This window comes from Malania oleifera, chromosome 1 (assembly GCF_029873635.1).
Source record: "Malania oleifera isolate guangnan ecotype guangnan chromosome 1, ASM2987363v1, whole genome shotgun sequence".
Classification (NCBI taxonomy): domain Eukaryota; kingdom Viridiplantae; phylum Streptophyta; class Magnoliopsida; order Santalales; family Ximeniaceae; genus Malania; species Malania oleifera.
Genome location: NC_080417.1, coordinates 101642286 through 101661055, shown reverse-complemented (window position 1 = coordinate 101661055; position 18770 = coordinate 101642286). Strand labels below are relative to the sequence as shown.

Genomic DNA, 18770 nt, shown 5'->3' with positions numbered 1-18770 from the left:
TATAATTCTGTAAGGGAGTTTACCTCCAAGCACAGCCATTTACCCAAAAGAGCTGTGTTTTTAAACTCCAAATTAGCAAGACCCAAACCACCATCCTCAGAGCCCCACACAACCTCCTACTAGACCAAACCAAGAAATTATTAGCAGTGGCAGATTTCAATACATTGGATCTATTATGCAAGCTAAAGGAGAAATTGAAGAAGACGTAACAGAGTTTTAAGTGACTTCAGGTTGGGTAGTATGGAGAAGTGTTATGTGTTGTATGATCGTAAAAAGTCTTTAAAATTAAAAAGAAAAATTGAACAGGTAGGAGACCATCCATGAATTATGGATTAGAATGTTGGATGACTAAGAAACAAATATCTAAAAAAGTAAAAGTTTCCAAAATGAGAATGCTAAAGCAGATGAGTGTTATTGCATTTAAAAACATAAATTAAGGGATGAACAGACAGTTGATGTAAGTTACCATATTGTGATGGCTGGCAGCAGCTAAAAGTATGCCAGCAAGAACAGGAAATAGTCATTAAACACCAATAAAACCACTAGCAACTGATCCAAAATTGCAGGCTGTCAATCCCGAACACGATAACCAACTAGTAAACAGCAACATAGCAACAGCAGTATACTAGAAACAAAGCATAGTTCATTCCATATCAGCAAATCATCACCAACACACATGGCATCCTACCGAGGATGCTTCACAGTGAAACTAAGATTAAAATTGTCCCTAAATGACTTAAACAAACCAGAAAATCAAATTTGAGAGCTGATTACAGGAAGATAAGGGGGGAAAATTGAAAAAGTGTCCAAATAATCAGATTTTTAGAGGAGATTGGTGCTCTGATACCATGTTGTAAAGTTAGAGATGGGAGGAGAGATGAAGAAAGCAGGAGAAAAAAGGAGGTGGCAGTTTCCTTGAGCCTTCAGTTCCAGGTCTGCTCTATTATATATTAATAATATTAAAAAACATGGAAAGACCAAAATACCCCCACTTACATCACATAATTACTAAAATAGCCTGTCTCTTCTCACATGGAACTAATGAAAAATCATTAGAATATTATTGCTTTGCACCCTTACCTGGTAATCTTGACCTTGCCTCTGCAGGCTACTCTACCATTGCTGGTTAGTTCTGAGTTGACTTTATTTATATAGCAGTCTGCCCTTTATCAACACATGGAAATTCTGTGGGGTTGGCCTCGGGATTCAGTCTCTAGACCTTTCAGCCATAATGGTTATAATTCCAAGGCATCGAACCAAAAACTGTTCGGCAATGGCTGGGTTGGCATCTAAACATTATAAACAATCTTGGGAGCCCTTGACAAACTGTCTTGGGACAGGCCTCATCAGCCTTTTAAGAAATCCACTTTGACCATATTTTATCCATACAGTACATTTGTACACATGTATAGGTTTAGATAGCATAGAACACAACAGTGTAATTCTTTTTATTTTTTTATTTTTATTTTTATTTGTGGGCTTAAATCATGACCGGCATAAAGCTGGGAGAATTGGATACGTGTTTACTTGGGGTTAATCTTATGACTTCCTCCTTTCCTAAGCTGAAGAAATTTTGGACATTTGTTGCTAGGGGAGGGTAGGGTTGAAAGAATAAAAAATCATCACATGCTGGTCAGCCATCAATTTCATGTGGTGCTTGATAGGATGAAAAAAGGAGGGAAAAGGGGGCGGGAAGAATGTTTCCATCCTCTCTGTTACTGCATTGTTAAAAGAAAAGGAAAATGGGAGCAAAGAAAATGATTAATTAGGTCAAATCTTTTTTGACCATTCCCTCATTTTGGAGGGATTGAGTTTTTGGAAGGAAAGTCTCATTTCTATTATTTTTTTCTCCCCCAACTTTCTACCCTACCAAAAGAAGGCTTGATGGTATGATCCCTTCCTCATCCCTTTCATTTTTGGGGTGATCTCGGAATTCTCAGCCTATGAAAATGCATTGTTAGGTTCTTCATTTGATATTTTCATTGAGGCCAAAACTAAACCTGTGCTCGAGCGATAATTGCCTATACACTGATAAGGGATGTACAGGTTTTCAAGAAGATAGGAGCTGTGGTAGTTCCCCCTAGACCGTCCGGATCTCGCAAATGAACAGAAACCTGGATCTACATTGGATCTTGGACAAAGGATTTTCCACCGAGTCTACTTTGTTCCTTTTCTTTCTTTCCTGTCTCTTATCAAATGCCGTATTAGATGCTATCTGTACCAACATTTGACGTGATAATTCTTTCGCTCTCTCATCCCTGTTAGTGTGTTTTTTTTTTTTAAAAATAATAATAAGAATTTACACATTTATTCAAGACCCTAACAGAAATAATGTGTGATGCAGTGTTTGATAAGGAAAGACAGAGAAGACCAGAATGATCCCACAATGGCTGATTTTATGGATAAATTAGTCGCAGCATATCAGGATCCTGCTTTGATGCCAATCCGATACTCCCAAAGCAATGATGGCCACAACTCTCCCCTTCTTCATCACGCTGAAGTTTGAAGGTACTGTCGTTTTATACTGGAATGATGTTCGATGATGACAAGCTAGAAAAACCATTGTTAATATGCACCGAGATTGAAATTTTGCTCCATGAAGATGTATGTATAGCTTCTTGTAACACCTATTTGCATGTGTTGTATTCGCTCGACTCATTGCCTAGCTACCATGAATTTTGATGCTAATAGCCTTTTTTTTGGGTGTGAAATTGCCCATTTAGTTTCCATTCATTATAACTTTTAGGCCTAGAGCTTGGAAAATAATGAAAATATATATATATATATATATATATATATATATATTATTCCTATTTTTTCATGTTTGGTTATCATGGGAAGAGAAAAAAGTAAGAAAAAAAAAAAAAAAAAAAACCAATTCAATGAGTAAGAATTTGGATTCTATATATCATTAGCATTTTATTTATCTTATTTTTTAATCATATTTTTGGAAAATAATTTTTAGTAGTATTTTATATAGGGAGAGAATGTAGCATAAATGATTTCTTTTTCTTATTTGCCTTGTCTTTACTTTGTCCAAGAAAAATCCTTGATTAGGATTCAATTTGGATTAAAAAATTTTGTTCGCAGAAAGGAGAGGAAAGGAAAATAAGAAAAAAAAAAAAAAAAAAGTTCATTTTTCACTGTACTTATATAAGATACAATCAAGAATAAAAATTCCTTTTAATGTGATTAAAAATAAAGAATAATTAAATATTAATTATTTGAAAATTTTAATTTTTGTTCATTGACTTGGTATGTTTTTATTTTTCCAACATTTCTTGATAACATAAAATGAGGAAATGTATCATATCAAAATCTTCTTTTTCTAATGTTTTCGAAGTTTCAAATGGTATTGCAGATATGTTTGGACCAAGAATATTTCTTTAGGAAGAAAAAAAATAAAAAATAAAAATATTTTTTATTGTGTTTTTCTCCTATATCAATTAGTATTAAAAAAAATTATTCTAATATGATTATAAATTTTAAATGTTAGTAATGTGTAAAATTAATTTCTATGTATTAATTCATTATATATTTTGTTTTCTTTTTCTTTTCTTTGGTCTGGGCATCAGTGAAGTAAAAAAAAAAAAATTCAAGCTGTTTTTCAGTACCTTTTCTTCATCGTTAAAAGGTCGAAATCATCAGAAGCCTTGGCGGGGAAGGCCAACAAGAGCTTAAAGGGAACCTTGTGGTAGTATGCCTGCTCTTTTTTTATTTTTGGTACGTGCAAGAAGTGATGAGGCAAGTAGGATTTGTGATCGCCTCTCTTGCTGTTAAAATTGTGGCATTAGTGGAGCGGGTGTATTATGTATGGTGGCGTCATACAGTTTGAAAATTTTTATGAGGATCTAATTTTATAAATCATAATTGAGCAAGGATGCAAAATGTACTTCATAATATACCTTACATCATTTTTATCAAGCCAAATAAAAATGCTTTATATTTTTTCAGTTAAGCCTCAATTATGTGAAAATTACTAAAACTTCTCTCCCCTCACTATTATATTTGGGTTTGATCTACCAAATTTGGTTCTGGCTCATTTTATCACTGATACATTGATCAAGAAGATTCATGATTTTGGTTACTATATCTCTATTATCTTTCTATTCCTTTTTATGAACCCTCAATTATGCAAAACTTAATCTTTTCTACCTTTTATGTTTTTTCTTACTTGATTATGTGTAGTTTTATAAGTAACCAAATTCATCAAAGGGTCATAAACATATATAATATTTTTCCCTTCCTCCGCACAACTTGAATATATCTTTAATTTCCTTAATTTAATGTGACACTTATTAATGGTACATTGATTAAGGAGATTCATATTTCAATGTATCTTGAAAGATTTTTCATGTGGACATTAACTGACAAAGATGTTGGGCAGTATAGCTTAACGATACACGCCAATAGTTTGGATGACTTTGTGGTGGTTTATGTCAATTGTACCTATTAGCAATAGATTCATAAATCAGAATATAACTTAACTGTTTATATGTATACGCACACCCTATGTGATCATGCAAATCGCACTAAGAATCTTATTCCTTTTATTTATTTAAGTATAAACTTGTGCAATGCAAGAGATATGTTTATTCATATAATATGTAGATACTTTAGTCTAATTTTTTCGCACTAGGGGGTGTGAAGGGTTCGTTGATGGTTGGAGTTCCTATGTAATAAAAAAATAAAAATAAATAAATAAATAATCACACAATTTGATGTGGTAAAATAAAAATCATCACTACTCATTCATTTATTTTTGTATAAAAGATTCCGACCTTTTCTAAAATTTGACAAAAAAAAAAAAAAAGACATGGACTGAGATTTCAGAAATTCTAGACTTCCCTTAAGATTTTAAACTTCTCACACACCATTCTTGAAGTTTATTAAAAGACATCTCTCTTTTTATTTTCGGCAAAAACGCATTTTTTTAGGGTTAATTAAAAGTATCTTAAAAATCAAATATCAAGAAAGGTCTAAAGAATTTTTGAAATTTGTGAAAAGGTTTATAAAATATTTTAAACTTCGAGAAAGATTTTTGTCTTTTTACCAAACTTCAGAGGAAGTTGTTAATTTATAAATCTATTACTTAGAATTATGATTAGAATCAAACCAAAAAAAAAATATTCGTGAATATAATTTTCAATTGATATTAAATCGATCAGAGATAAATTAATTTAATTAATTTGGAATTATTTTTTCTAGACTTATTACTTAGATTTATTATTGTGTAATAAAGTTAGGTTTCAGGAATTAGTTTTTTTTTTTTTTAAACATTAAATAATAACTTAGATTTGAATTTTTAAACACATAAAATTTGACTAAATTCACATAATTAAATTGGAAGGGTATGTTTTGATTACATTTGGAATTCATTTAGAGTTATTAACATATATATAACTTTCTAATACATAATACATTGACAATTCAATTAACACTAAAATTTAATAATTGATTATGTCACTCAAACTTTTAAATATATTCCATTAATTTTAAATTAACAATTGAAAAAGAATAATTAAGGCTTAGTAAAATTTATTTAGATTAAATGATTCACGGAATACCTATTCCTTGAAATAAGAAGACATATAGTGGAAATTTGGGAATGGTTATAAATTAATAAAAAGTCTTGTTATTTACTTTATATAAATTTATAAAAAGTTTCACTTGTTATTTACTTTATAATAGCAATATTTTTTTTAAAATATAACTGGTTATAATTAATTTATTCTTAATAATAGGCATTTCGTAAATCAAACATAATCTTGAACAATTATTTACTTAATTCACATTAGATTTAGTCATGCATATATTAACCTCCAAACAAGTAGATATTCACATAAACATTTTGACAAACAAATAATGTTTGCAGTCCTCACACAAATATATTATACATTCCCTCTCATGCATATTAATTCTCGAACACATAGATATTCACTTGAGCATTTTCACAAATACACCATGTACACAATTAGACGTCCCCTCTCATATGCATATATTAACTCCCAAATACACCTATATTCACTTGAGCATTTTCACACACACATCATATACAGAGTCTCACACAAAAATATTACAAAACCCTTCTCATGCATATGAACACCCAGACACATAGCCCCTCGTGCAATCTAAATTTTCACTTGATCAGTTTTTTCACAAATACATCATATACAGAGTCCTCTCGCACAAATATTTTACACAACCCCTCTCATGCATATATATATAGCAACTCCCAAACACATAGACCCTCGAGTATTCACTTGAGCAATTTTACAAACACATCATGTATACAGTCCTCTCACACAAACACATTACACAATCCCCCTCATGCATCCACAAACACATAGCACTGCCAACTATTCACATCATCTGGTTTTAGGGAGAGAGGCTGGAACGTATTGCGTCGCCGGGTTGACATTGTGGACAACAGCAATGAAAGTAGCTCCATCACACCAAGAAGAGCACAGGAGGTGGCCCTTGAGCATGATGGCGCCTAAGCTTCATGACCACTCACCCTCAACCTCAAACGCCATTCACTCTCATGGTTGCACATAACAAGGTGGTTGAAACCCCCGTAAGCGAAGGCTTGTTTGGCGATGGAAGCTCGCCTGCTATGGGTGTGGTCTCATCGATACGTGGTGGGTGAGCAAGCAAATAAGAGAAAGATGGAAAAGGGCGAGGCAGAGAATGAGAATGGAAGAGAGGAGGAAATTACAGAAATTACAGAAATTAGGGTTGGGATATATATATATATGCATTCACTATCACTCAACAAATGATATGATAATGATGGTTTTGTATCAATTATTTTACATAATCCCTTTCATGTATCATATAATTAACATATATTTGGATAAGTCATAATAATGAAGAATATAAACTATTCTTTTATGTTCACATCATAAACTAATCCCACAATAATGTCAAAATATCACCTTCATTTTTTCATAATTTTCATTTCAATAATGTACACATACATAAATTACAAAACATTTAGCTAAACTCATAAAATTTGCTTGTTTGATATGCATTTTAATTAATTGTCAATACTTTGATCAATGGATTTGCTTTCATCATTTTGACACTAATGTGTTCAATCAATACTTTTATCTCACACATTTTTCTTTTGAAAACAAGACATTAACTTTTTCTCTTGACTGACTTGAGCACTTCGTTATTTTTTGAGAGGAAAACATTACAACAAATTATTTGATAGGTCTTGAAATATATTCATTATTCAATGTTTCAAAATGAAATTGCTCAGCCAAATTGTTTGGTAGGTTATAATTGTTTGGTAGGTTATGGCATATTTCCAGCTTTTAATAGTAAAATAATTATTGGGACAAGTACATGTTTGAGCATAATTCAAGCTTTCAACACTAGATGCATGTAGAATGTCTTCCCATTCACTTCTACTCCATTTAATTTGTACGACTTTTACTATCACTTAATTTGTAACCTTTCATGATAGATGTCAGAAATGTTAAACCTTCCAAAAACCTTTTTAATATAGATCTTCTAAGATAAATCAAATATTCTCTTAAACTAAACCTATCATGACATATTTTAATGCCTAACACAAATGAGACATCTCTCATCTCTTTCCATTCAAAGTTCTTTAAAAAAAATCATTTACTTTCATGTAATAAACCACGATGCCTTACAAAGCTGCTAGTAAGTAGTATATCATCCATATATAAAACCAAAAATATAAACTTGCTCTCACTAATTTTTAGATGTATATGTTCTTTATATATCATTTCCTCTGAAGTTGAAAGATGTAATGATATCATGAAACCTAATATACCATAGGGGGAAGCTTGTTTAAGTCTATAATAGATTTTTTTAATCTACATGCTAGTTATCATTGTGTGTTCTAGTACAGAATTAGCCCTATCGCATTTCTTAGTAATCGAAGTTGTCATTAGTGTGCATGTTAATATCTTATTATAAGCTTAAAATTGTCTTTCAGATGCCAAATATTTACACACATATACAAATGTTGAGCATGACTAAAGAATATTTTTGGTAATTCTATTTTACATTTTCATGTTTATATGTTACAATGCCAACTTTTTTAAGGACTTTTATCCTAAGTCAAACTTAATTGTTTCCGTTGGCTTTTTAAGGTCTAGCAACATGGAGATAAGGATCTAAATCTAAACATCTTAATGTTATGAATATATGTTCCTTCTAATGATCTAATATAGGAAATTAGAACCCTTCAACTCAAGAATATTATTCTTCTTCTTAAAAGTGAAATTGGAGTAATGACGTAAATATGTCAAAAGTCACTAAAGAACCTTATGTGACATTTGATTATACATAGATTGAGTAATTCAATGCATCATTGTATCTATCATTTAGGTTAAATAATGACATTCATTGATTCACTTCATGATACTTTGCGAGCTTTACTGTCATATTTTTTTCCCTCTCCTTTGAAATATATAATCAACCAAACTAAAGAAACATTATCAATGAGGGGCACAAATGGAATATGTTCCAACTCTTTTCTCAAAATTAGGAAAAGAAGGAAAAATTGTTGGTTTCATCAATGATGGTCACAGCTTTGTTAAACAAGAGGTTAGGCATGATACATTTAGTTATGGGATATGCACCACGAAATTGAAGTGTTTAGTTTCATTTTATCCTACTAGAATCATATTATTTGGATAGCCATTTTAGTGGCTATCAATTCGATAAAAAAATATAATGCATGGTTTTATATATGTATGTGTGTGTATGCGCATATATGTATGCGTGTGTAAAGATATCTTTATAAGTATATTGTGATATATGGCTCACATATTAAGAGGAAGGAATGCACAAAGAGAAAACATGATGGAAATCAAGACGGTGGAGTCAGCCAAGGGAATCCGTCGACGGTTGTAATCGTCGAGGGTTTGGCCCAATTGAGAAAGGATTTGCAATCTGTCTGAAATCATCGACAATATGTCCTCAAACCGTTGACGGTTTAGCTCTGGAACCCAGTGCAAATTTTCAAATTTAAAAATAAAGGATGTTAAGTTGGGGGATTGGAGGGAAAGCCTCTAGGAACTCTATTTATATGTCTTTTATGATGTATTTGTAATGGTTGTTTATGTCTTTGACACAAGATAGTAAGAAAGATTGTTGATTGCTCCCATGGTTGTAGGCATTATCGAACCATGTAATTCCTTTGTGTCTTTTGTTATTGCTTTCATATAATCTACGTGGTTGTGTTGTTTTGCATTTTACCATTGAGTGTTGTGTTTTTTTATCCAATATTTCGCTGTGAAGTTCAATTTTTATAACAAATTAGTATCAGAGCATTATTGTAATGGCCTCTGGACTTCGTTTGCAAAATTTGATGGAATCGGAAACTTTGGTTTGTGGTAAAGAAGGGTGAAAGATGTGTTAGTGTAGTAAGGTATGGTAAAGGCCTTATACGAAATTCAACTGGATGGCATGAATGAGGCAAATTGGAAGGAAATGGAAGCAAATACTAGGGTTACTATCAAATTGTATTTGGCCGATGACGTGTTGTATCACGTCATGGAAGAGGATTCTCTTGCGGCTATTTGGCAAAAACTTGAAAGTCGATATATGTCTAAGTCTCTTATGAATAAACTTTTTCTTAAGCAAAAGTTTTATTAGCTTAAGATGATGGAAGGTTCAGATTTGAACCAACACATCAACACATTCAATAAAATCATAAGTGATTTCATGCGGGTTGATGAGAAATTTGAGGAAGATGACAAGATGTTAATGCTACTGAATTCCCTACTAGCGTCTCACATGTTTGAGAACTTGGTTATAACTTTAACATGGGATAAAGAAACCCTGAATTTGGAGGAGGTAACAAACGCATTGCTAGGCTTTATCAAAGAAAAAAAGTCAGGTATTTTAAGTGCGATAAAAAGGGGCACATAAAATAGGAGTGTCCAGAATGGAAGAAATGGAATGCTGAAAGGCAAGAAGGTACTTCAAAATCAGTGAGTGTAGTTGAAGAAGGAAATTTAGAAAGCAGTGATGGTGATATATTTTCAGTTTTATCGGGGTCGGATCACCTCACAGACTCTTGGATCCTAGACTCAATGTGTTCTTATCACATGACACCAAATAAGGAATGGTTTAGCACTTACATGTTGGTTAATTCTGGTTCCATTCTTATTGGTAATGATGTTTTATGTAAAATCATTGGAATAGGAACTGTAAGAATTAAGATGTTTGATGGTGCTGTGAGTACCTAATGTGATGTAAGACACATACCGAACCTACAGAAGAGTTTAATTTTATTAGGCACTTCGGATTGTAATAGATTTAGGTACAAGTTCGAAAGTTGGATTATGAAGGTGTGTAAAGACGCTCTAATGGTGATGAAAGGATAGAAGTTAGAGATAAACATATATGCACTGCTGGGCACTACAATTGTAGGTGGAGTTGTAGACGTAGATTCTGAATTTGATGACACTATTTTGTGGTATAGGCGGTTAGGACATATACGTGAGCATGGAATGAAGGAACTTCATAAGAGGAAACTCTTGAGGGGTATGAAAACATGCAAGCTGAACTTCTGCAAGTTTTGTGTTCTTGGGAAGCAGAACAGGGTATGCAGTTCCAAATAGTTATTCACAAGACGGAAGGTGTTCTTAATTACATTCATCCTAATGTTTGGGGGTCGGTGAGAGTAGCATCACGGGGTGGACATATGTACTTTGTAAGTTTCATTCATGATTACTCATGGAAGGTCTAGGTGTACTTCATGTGACACAAGTTAGAGACGTTTGCCAGGTTTAAGTTGTGGAAAGGTGAGGTGGAAAACCAGATCGGGAGGAGAATTAAATACCTCATATCAGACAATGGGACCGAGTACTCTGATTCGAGGTTCATGGAGTTTTGTGAGCAGCTGGGAATTAGGAGATATTTCATTGCTCGTGGGATACCTCAACTAAATGGTGTGGCTGAAAGGATGAACCAAACTCTGGCTAAGAGAGTTTGGTGTCTCAAGTTGAATGTAGGGCTAGTGAAGAACTTTTGGGCCAAGGCAATTAAAATGATGTGTTTTTTTGTAAATTGATTGCCAAGGGCATCACTAGAGGGGAAAGTTTTTGAGGAGGTATGGATAGGTAATGTCGTAGATTACTCTGGTTTAAGGGTATTCGGTTGTCCAACCTATGTGCACATATTTAGTGAGGAGAGATTGAAGCTTGACACAAAGTCTAGATGCTGGATTTTTCTGGAGTATCAGAAAGGTGTGAAGGGGTTCAAGTTGTGGGATCTAATGACAGACAATATGGTGATCAGTAGAGATGTAGTTTTCGATGAGAAAGTTATGGTGAAGCATACTTAAGAAAATGATGAAGAGAAACAGAAGCTAGAAAACTGGAGCAAATATGAGCATGTTGTGCAAGTAGAGTTAGAAAGTCAGGGCAATGATCATGGTCCCCAATTTACAGGGAGTTCTAGCTTGGGAAACTAGCAAGTTTACAATGTTCCTATACAAAGATCTAGACGCACTATCATACCACTCCCATGTATGGATTTGATGATCTTGTATCTTATGCTTTCATTACTAGTTGCAAGAACCCAACTATTTTTCAAGAGGCAATGCATGGCTAGGAGAAAAGTATATGGATGGGTGCTATGATAGAGGAAATGGAGTCGTTGCATAAGAACCAAACTTGAGATTTGGTGGAACTTTCAGATGTGAGGAGGGTGATAGGTTGTAAATGGGTATATAAAAAGAAGGAAGCAATTTTAGAAAATGAAGAAGAGAAATTCAAAATATGGTTAGTAGCAAAAGAGGACTCATAGAAGAAAGGCGTAGATTGATGAAATCTTCTTACCTATAGTCAGGCACACTTCCATCAGGGTAGTTTTGGGATTAGTGGCACATTATGATATGCATTTGGAAAAAATGGACATGAAGATAGTGTTTCTCCATGGTGATTTGAAGGAGCAAATCTATACGGTAAAACCAGAAGGATTAAGTCAACTCAGGTAGGAGCATTGTTTTGCAAACTAAAGAAGTCTCTGTATAGGTTGAAACAGTCTCTGAGGCAATGGTACAGATGATTTGATTCCAATATGATCCAGATAGGCTACAAAAGGTGTGAGTATAACTGTTGCGTGTATGTAAAGAATCTTGATGATGGTTCTCTTATTTTCTTATTGCTATATGTTGATGACATGCTAATTGCTGCGAAGGACATAATTGAGGTAAATCAGTTGAAGACTTTGTTGAATAAAAGTTGACCTGAAATATCTTGGTGCAACCAAGAAGATACTTGGGATGGAGATTAGTCAATACAGAACTGCAGGGAGATTGTGGTTATCTCAGGGCAGGTATGTGGAGAAGGTGTTGGAGAAGTTTAGCATGGCTAATGCAAAATTGGTATGTACAACTTTAGTGAATCACTTTAAATTGCCTATTGTTGAATGTCCAAGGACAGATGATGATATTCGTGACATGTCAAATGTCTCCTATGCTAGTGATGTGGGGTGTTTAATGTATGTCATGGTATGTACAAGACCATACCTAGCATATGAAGTTAATGTGGTGAATAAGTTTCTTTCAAATCCAGGTAGACAACATTGGGAAACCATTAAATGGATTTTCAGATAATTACGGGATACTTTTAACTATGACATGTTTGGCAAGCAACAAAGTAACCATCAGTCGTGGGGTATGTTAATGCAGATTATATAGGAGATTTGGATGACAGAAGGTCTACAACATGGTATGTATGCATCCTTATGGGAGGACCTATTTATTAGAGGTCCATGGTACAGTCTTTGGTGGCATTATCAACAACTAAGTCACACTATATGGCAGTCGCCGAAGTTGCTAAGGAAGCATAGGTTTAGTCAAGGTGTAGGGCATACAACAAGGTAGAGTTGAGTTGCGTTGTGACAATCAGAGTGTCATCTATTTGGAAAAGAATCAGGTGTATCATGTAAGAACCCAACCCGAGATAAGTGTATTAAATAAATGGGGAAAAGAGAAGGAAAGTTTAAAAGGAAAAAATCTGCAGGGCTCGTCGACGAGGCTTCTTTGCTCTTCGACGAGATTCAGTAGCTCGTCGATGAGGAGATTCCGAGAGATTTTAGGAAGACGAACTTCCTTCTGCGGCCCATCGACGAGGACGTCGTCTCGTTGACGAGTCTGGCCGGGTCAACTTGTTTATAAATATCTTTTACATTTGCTTAATGGTTAAGAAAGCTAAAACCTCTCTCTTTCTCTTTATAACTCGGATACTCTCTCTCTCTCTCTCTCTCTCTCTCTCTCTCTCTCTCTCTCTCTCTTTAGGATTTCGGGCCATCTGTTGCCGGAATCAACGATTCGATGCTACCACGTGGATTAGGAGGAGAATCTCTATATTTTTGGCATATTGGAAATTCGTTTCGAGGATTTTGGGGTTTTGACCCAAAACCGAGGTAAATGTCTGATTTCAGTTTCGTTTCAGTATATATGTAGTAATAAAAATTATAGTAAAGTATAGTTCTTGGATGTTTAGGTTTTAGGAACTCGATTCGTAGTTTTGGAGTCGTAGAGTTCGGGTTTGTGGTATTCGAAAAAAGGTAAGGGGATTCTGTTTATATTAGTTATTTTTGAAATCGGGATCGGTAAACCTGTAGGTTACGATTGTATGTATGTTTTGGTTACTTATTTGGGAAAATCTATCAGGTGGAAATGCGAGATTTTCAGGTTACAGTTTTGGGAAAATTTGGGGTTTTGGGTATCATCTCTATTTCGGTTGGAAAATCATATGTTGTATAAAATGGTAGTAATGGGATGATCGTACCTGTATTTGTATTAAACTATATTTCTCGAACTCAAAATGATATGATTTGTGTATGCTCAAATAAGTGTGGAATGAAATGTTGTATGTAAAATGTTCCAAGGTTTTGTAAAACGAGTAGGGGCGGCTAATTACCGTACGTTGCAGCCATGTATCGGCTAATTACTGTGGGTGAGAGTGTCCAACTCTATATCTGAGGGTGTGAAATATCGTCTGTTTGTTTTGGTTGGTCATTGATGGGTGTGAGTGGACACTGTACTAGCCACGATATCGCTGTGAGGCTTTGATTATTGTAAGGTATCATGTGCTTGAGTGTGATGACACTGACCATATATTTGGTATCGATTAGCTGAAACTAGCATCCTAGCATCCAGAAGCGTGGGTGTCGGTTGGCTTCGTAGAGTACTTGTGTAAGTACGGATGTTGTAACCGGGTTGTCATTGTTGGGTTTTGTAGACACTCGGGGTATGCATGGTATTTGGAATGTAGATTCTAGTTATGTATAAACTTTGGTATGGTACGTTGTCTGATATGATGTATGCATAGAAAGAACATTTCTGCTGCGTATTTGATGAGTATGAATATATATATATATATATATATATATATATATGTGAATGTGTATAGGGTGTATGTGAACCCCATGGGGTTGGACCCTCAATCAGTATAGTATTATGTGTGTTTTAAATGATACAGAGACAAGTTAGGTTAGTAAAATCACACATGGGACCCATCTGCAGGTTCGAGGCGTGACAGCTTGATATAAGAGCTAACCAGGTTGTTAGGTCTTATAAATTTGGTTAGGCGTAGCTTTGTGTACATACCAGAGTATAGGATGTAAGAAATGGGTAGAGTAGGTCGAGGGTTGTTTTATTGCTAGGCGGGGACTCATTGGTGGTGTTCTGTGTTTTTCCTGGAATGACAATTTTAGTAAAACCACGGTAAACCATTGACGGCTTCATGTTATTGTGGTAGGATAGACCTGGACCTGTGAGAGTTGTAGTTAACATGATTAGCTTTCAATGATTGTGTTAACTGTGTATAACATAGGAATTCTAACCAATTCCTATCCTATTTTCAGAATGGAGCCCATGGATAACAACTTGGATAGTGGTTTCGAGGGGACTGTGAGTGATGAGTTTCCTTCTGTGCCTCGGGGCTTGACGAGGCAGGTCATGGGAAAAATCAGGCGTAGTGTTAGGAGACGTGAGCACTCTTTTACTGTCACGGGTTGTACCATAGAGAGGTTCACCCGTATGCACCCTCCGACGTTTACGGGAGGACCCGATCCATTAGTAGTAGAGAATTAAGTGTAGAAGACCAAGAAGATATTGGAAGTTCTACACTGCACCAACCAACAAAAGGTTCTCTACTCTACTTTTCAGCTGGCAGGAGAGGCTGAAAGATGGTAGACGATTGTGAGTCTACTTAAGAAGTAGAGAGCTGGTCCATTTAATATGAATTGGAGCTGCTTCAAGGAGGTATTTTCCGAGAGATACTTCTTGACTTCTACTCGTGACCCGAAGGCTAATGAGTTCTTGAGCCTGACTCAGGGAACCCTGACGGTACAAAGATATGCTGCCAGATATATTGAGCTATCTCGTTTCGCGCTGTATTTGATCTCGGACGAGTATGAGAAGACTCAGAGGTTCGAGAATGGTCTAAGGAAGGACATCTGCAAGCTTGTGCGTATGCTGCAGATTCGAGAGTTCTTTTTTCTGGTGGATAAAGCCACCATAGTTGAGACTGACCTTCAGGGGGATGAGGTGGTATTGGAACAGAGGAAGAAGTTAGTATCTTTTGGTTCTCAAATTGGTCCTCGACGGGTATAGTGGAAGAAGAAGAAGAACTATAGTTCGGGTTATTGCCAGAATACCGAACGGCAGAGTTGTTGACCTGATTGGTCACACCCAGTTTTGATCATGACAAATACTCTTGGTACTGATGGTTATACTAACGTTTGCATACAGGTTCACTGTGCACGTGTATTTGGACTGAAAGACATATCATGATGGCGTGCTATGTTGGTGCCAAAGAATGAAGTTTTATGTGTTATATTTATTTTATCTTTCGTTTTCTTCGTTTTCTTCATTTTGGGATGTAATATTTATTATGGACTGTACACCCTATGGCCTGTAATATTTTGCATCATACATGATAGGTAGGTATGCTCAAATCGACCCTAGTTGGACTTTAGCTACCTACACAGACCATAGATAGACCTTAGAGAACACCCTTCGGTCGACCGACGCCGGATTTTTTTGGTCGACCGACACCGGATTTTTTCAGTATCCTCAAAATGAAGAAGGCCTAAAATGACCCTAGGACACTCACACATGCATATATATATATATACACACACATATGTATGGCTAAATGGATAGGGTGATTGCATGATTAAATAGGACCGAAATGCACAAAATATGCATGTTCGGTTGACCGTACTTGTTAGTACAAAATCCTCCCGATTGACAGAACTGGGACTGGGTCAACAATTTGACCATAGCCCGGTCGACCGAGCCATGGCTAGTATATTCTTCCCGATCGACCGAACTCCATATAAGTTAACACTTTGACCACCTGATCGACCAAGCTCAAATTGTAAACCAACCACTTGGTCAATTGAGTTCCCACGTGTGAGAACTCAACTGTCCGATTGACCGAACTATGCAATTCAAATCCTCCCAGTCAACCAAACCGCGCTAAAATGAAAAATCACCCAGGAACCTCCATGTCCGATTGACCAAACTTGTAGTTCAATTAATACCCGGTCGACCGGACTTGCACAAACTCGGTCAACCAAACTTCCTTTGGTTGATGGTGCTCTCGGGTTGGGCATTATTTTTTATCACAGATAAATTTTTTAAAAAGGGTTAATTGTATTAAAATGGTTTAAAATAATATTAATTATACCCTTGGTGTCCCCAAAGGTCATAATTTTGCCTATGCCTATATATTTCCATTCATTTTCAAAATTAAGGGAAGATTAGCAAGATCATTAAGGCCAAAATTCTCTCAAATTCAAAAATCATTTTATAACCTATACTACTCTCATACACTTCAAAACATTACTTTCCTTGATCATTCAAGTGTTGTGAGTATTTCTAAAGTGCTTGTGTCTAATCTAGTTTGCTCATACTTTCATTTTCTATATTGCTTGATTGATTTTTTTTGAGAGTATAGCCTTAAGTTCTTCCACTAATTTTATTTGATAAATCTTGTGTGGGAAGACTTGGAAGGTTGTGGTTCTTGCATTGTCATTGCAAGACACCTAAACCTATATTTTTTGTGTACAAAATCATTTTCAAAACTTGTATTCAAACACTCCTTGTTCTTAGATCATTGAGAATATCTTGTTGAGTTTGTTTGAATCAACTAGCTAGCATATTTGACACCTTGATATGATTTTGTGAAATTCACATACTGTGTTTCAAATCTTGCTTTGATAACCTATACTTATTTGAGTGTTTAGCACACATTAGAGCACTGAACGTATTTACATATCATTCGTGCTTGCAATATTACTTGAGCTATACTGGTGTATATATATGTTTAGTGTAAGAAGCATTTCCTTGTATGCACAATTGTATTTCAAATCTGTTGTATTCCAGGCACGGGCCTGAAGAGGGAGACTAGCCCTGTTGAATACTCCCGGATTGGTTTAGACCCGGTTAGGAAAGTTAAGTGTGTCATCCTGTTAAGGCATGTTAGTTAAGGTCAGCCGCTTGAATTGACATGGTTGTAATTGGTGTTGCTCCACCCGTTTAAGTGAGCCGTATTGGAATCCTTGTGCTAGTGTAGCCAAGGCAGGGACGTAGGCACTTTGGCCGAATCTCGATAACATATTGCGTGTATCATTTTCTTTTCCGCACTATACTTTACTGCACATATATGTTTATTTATTGATCACATAGACTGACCCTAGGTTGTGCAATACTGTTGTTAAACCGATTGACCTAGGCGATAATTTTTAAATACCCAATTCACCCCCCTCTTGGTATTCCACCAAAGCTAACAAAAGTTCTCAAGGGGATCCATCCTCTGCACCATGCACCAAGTGTCGTAAATGGCATGACGGTGAATGCCAACCGTTTTAGGATAACTGTTACAACTGTGGTAAACCGAGCCACATATCCCGAAACTACCAAGCACAGAGGAGTGATATGCCTGCACAAATCCAGAATCGTGGAAGTAATCAGATGCCTCGGGGGAACTATCAGGCAAACACGTCTCCAACGAGGGTGTACTCCCTTACTCCAGTAGATGCAGAACACACTGGGAATGTGGTGACAGGTACCATGTTATTGCTTTCGAATAGAGCTGTTGTTTTATTTGATTCGGAGCAACCCACTCTTTTATATCTGCAAGTTTTGTGAAACTATGAGGGGTTGAAACCCAAGTGATGGATGAGTGGTTATTTGTGGCTACATCAGCTAGGAGTATAATGATTTGCAGTAAAATGTTGGGAAATTGCCCAGTGGTTATTCAGGGAAGATTGTTACCGAGAAACCTAGTAGTGTATAACATGTGCGGATTTGACATCATACTAGGGATGGATTGGTTATTCTCGAGTTATGCGGTGATTGATTGTCATAGGAAGGTAGTGGTGTTCAGACCTCCTAGGAAGTAGGAGTATGAGTTCGTGGGATCGTGTGTGCGTTCGACGCCATAGATTCTATCAGCTGTACAGACGAGAAGGTTACTCTTGGAGGGTTGTCAGGAGTACTTAGCTTGCGTGAAGGTACCACCTCGAGATGATGTGAAACTTGAAAATATCCGAGTGGTTAACGAATTTTCGAATGTATTCCGAGAAGACTTACCCGGTTTACCTCCTGATCGTGAGGTGGAGTTCACTATTGAGTTGTTGCAAGGCAAGACACTGATTTCTAAAGCTTCATACCGGATGGCTCTAGCCGAACTTAGAGAGTTGAAGGAGAAGTTGCAAGAACTACTAGACGAGGGCTTTATTAGGCCTAGTGT

At 35.7% G+C, this 18770-nt stretch overlaps 1 protein-coding gene across 10 annotated transcripts in view; it reads left to right on the top strand.

The window, feature by feature from the left end:
* Nucleotides 1–2733, top strand: part of LOC131165454 (CSC1-like protein HYP1) — a 94414-nt gene extending 91681 nt beyond the window's left edge. For all 10 annotated transcript variants that reach the window (XM_058123319.1, XM_058123303.1, XM_058123298.1 and 7 more), the window contains one exon: nt 2345–2733. In XM_058123319.1, coding sequence (XP_057979302.1) covers nt 2345–2506 — 162 coding nt within the window. In that variant the 3' untranslated portion in view covers nt 2507–2733. The remainder of the gene's footprint in view (nt 1–2344) is intronic.
* Nucleotides 2734–18770: the final 16037 nt, after the last annotated feature.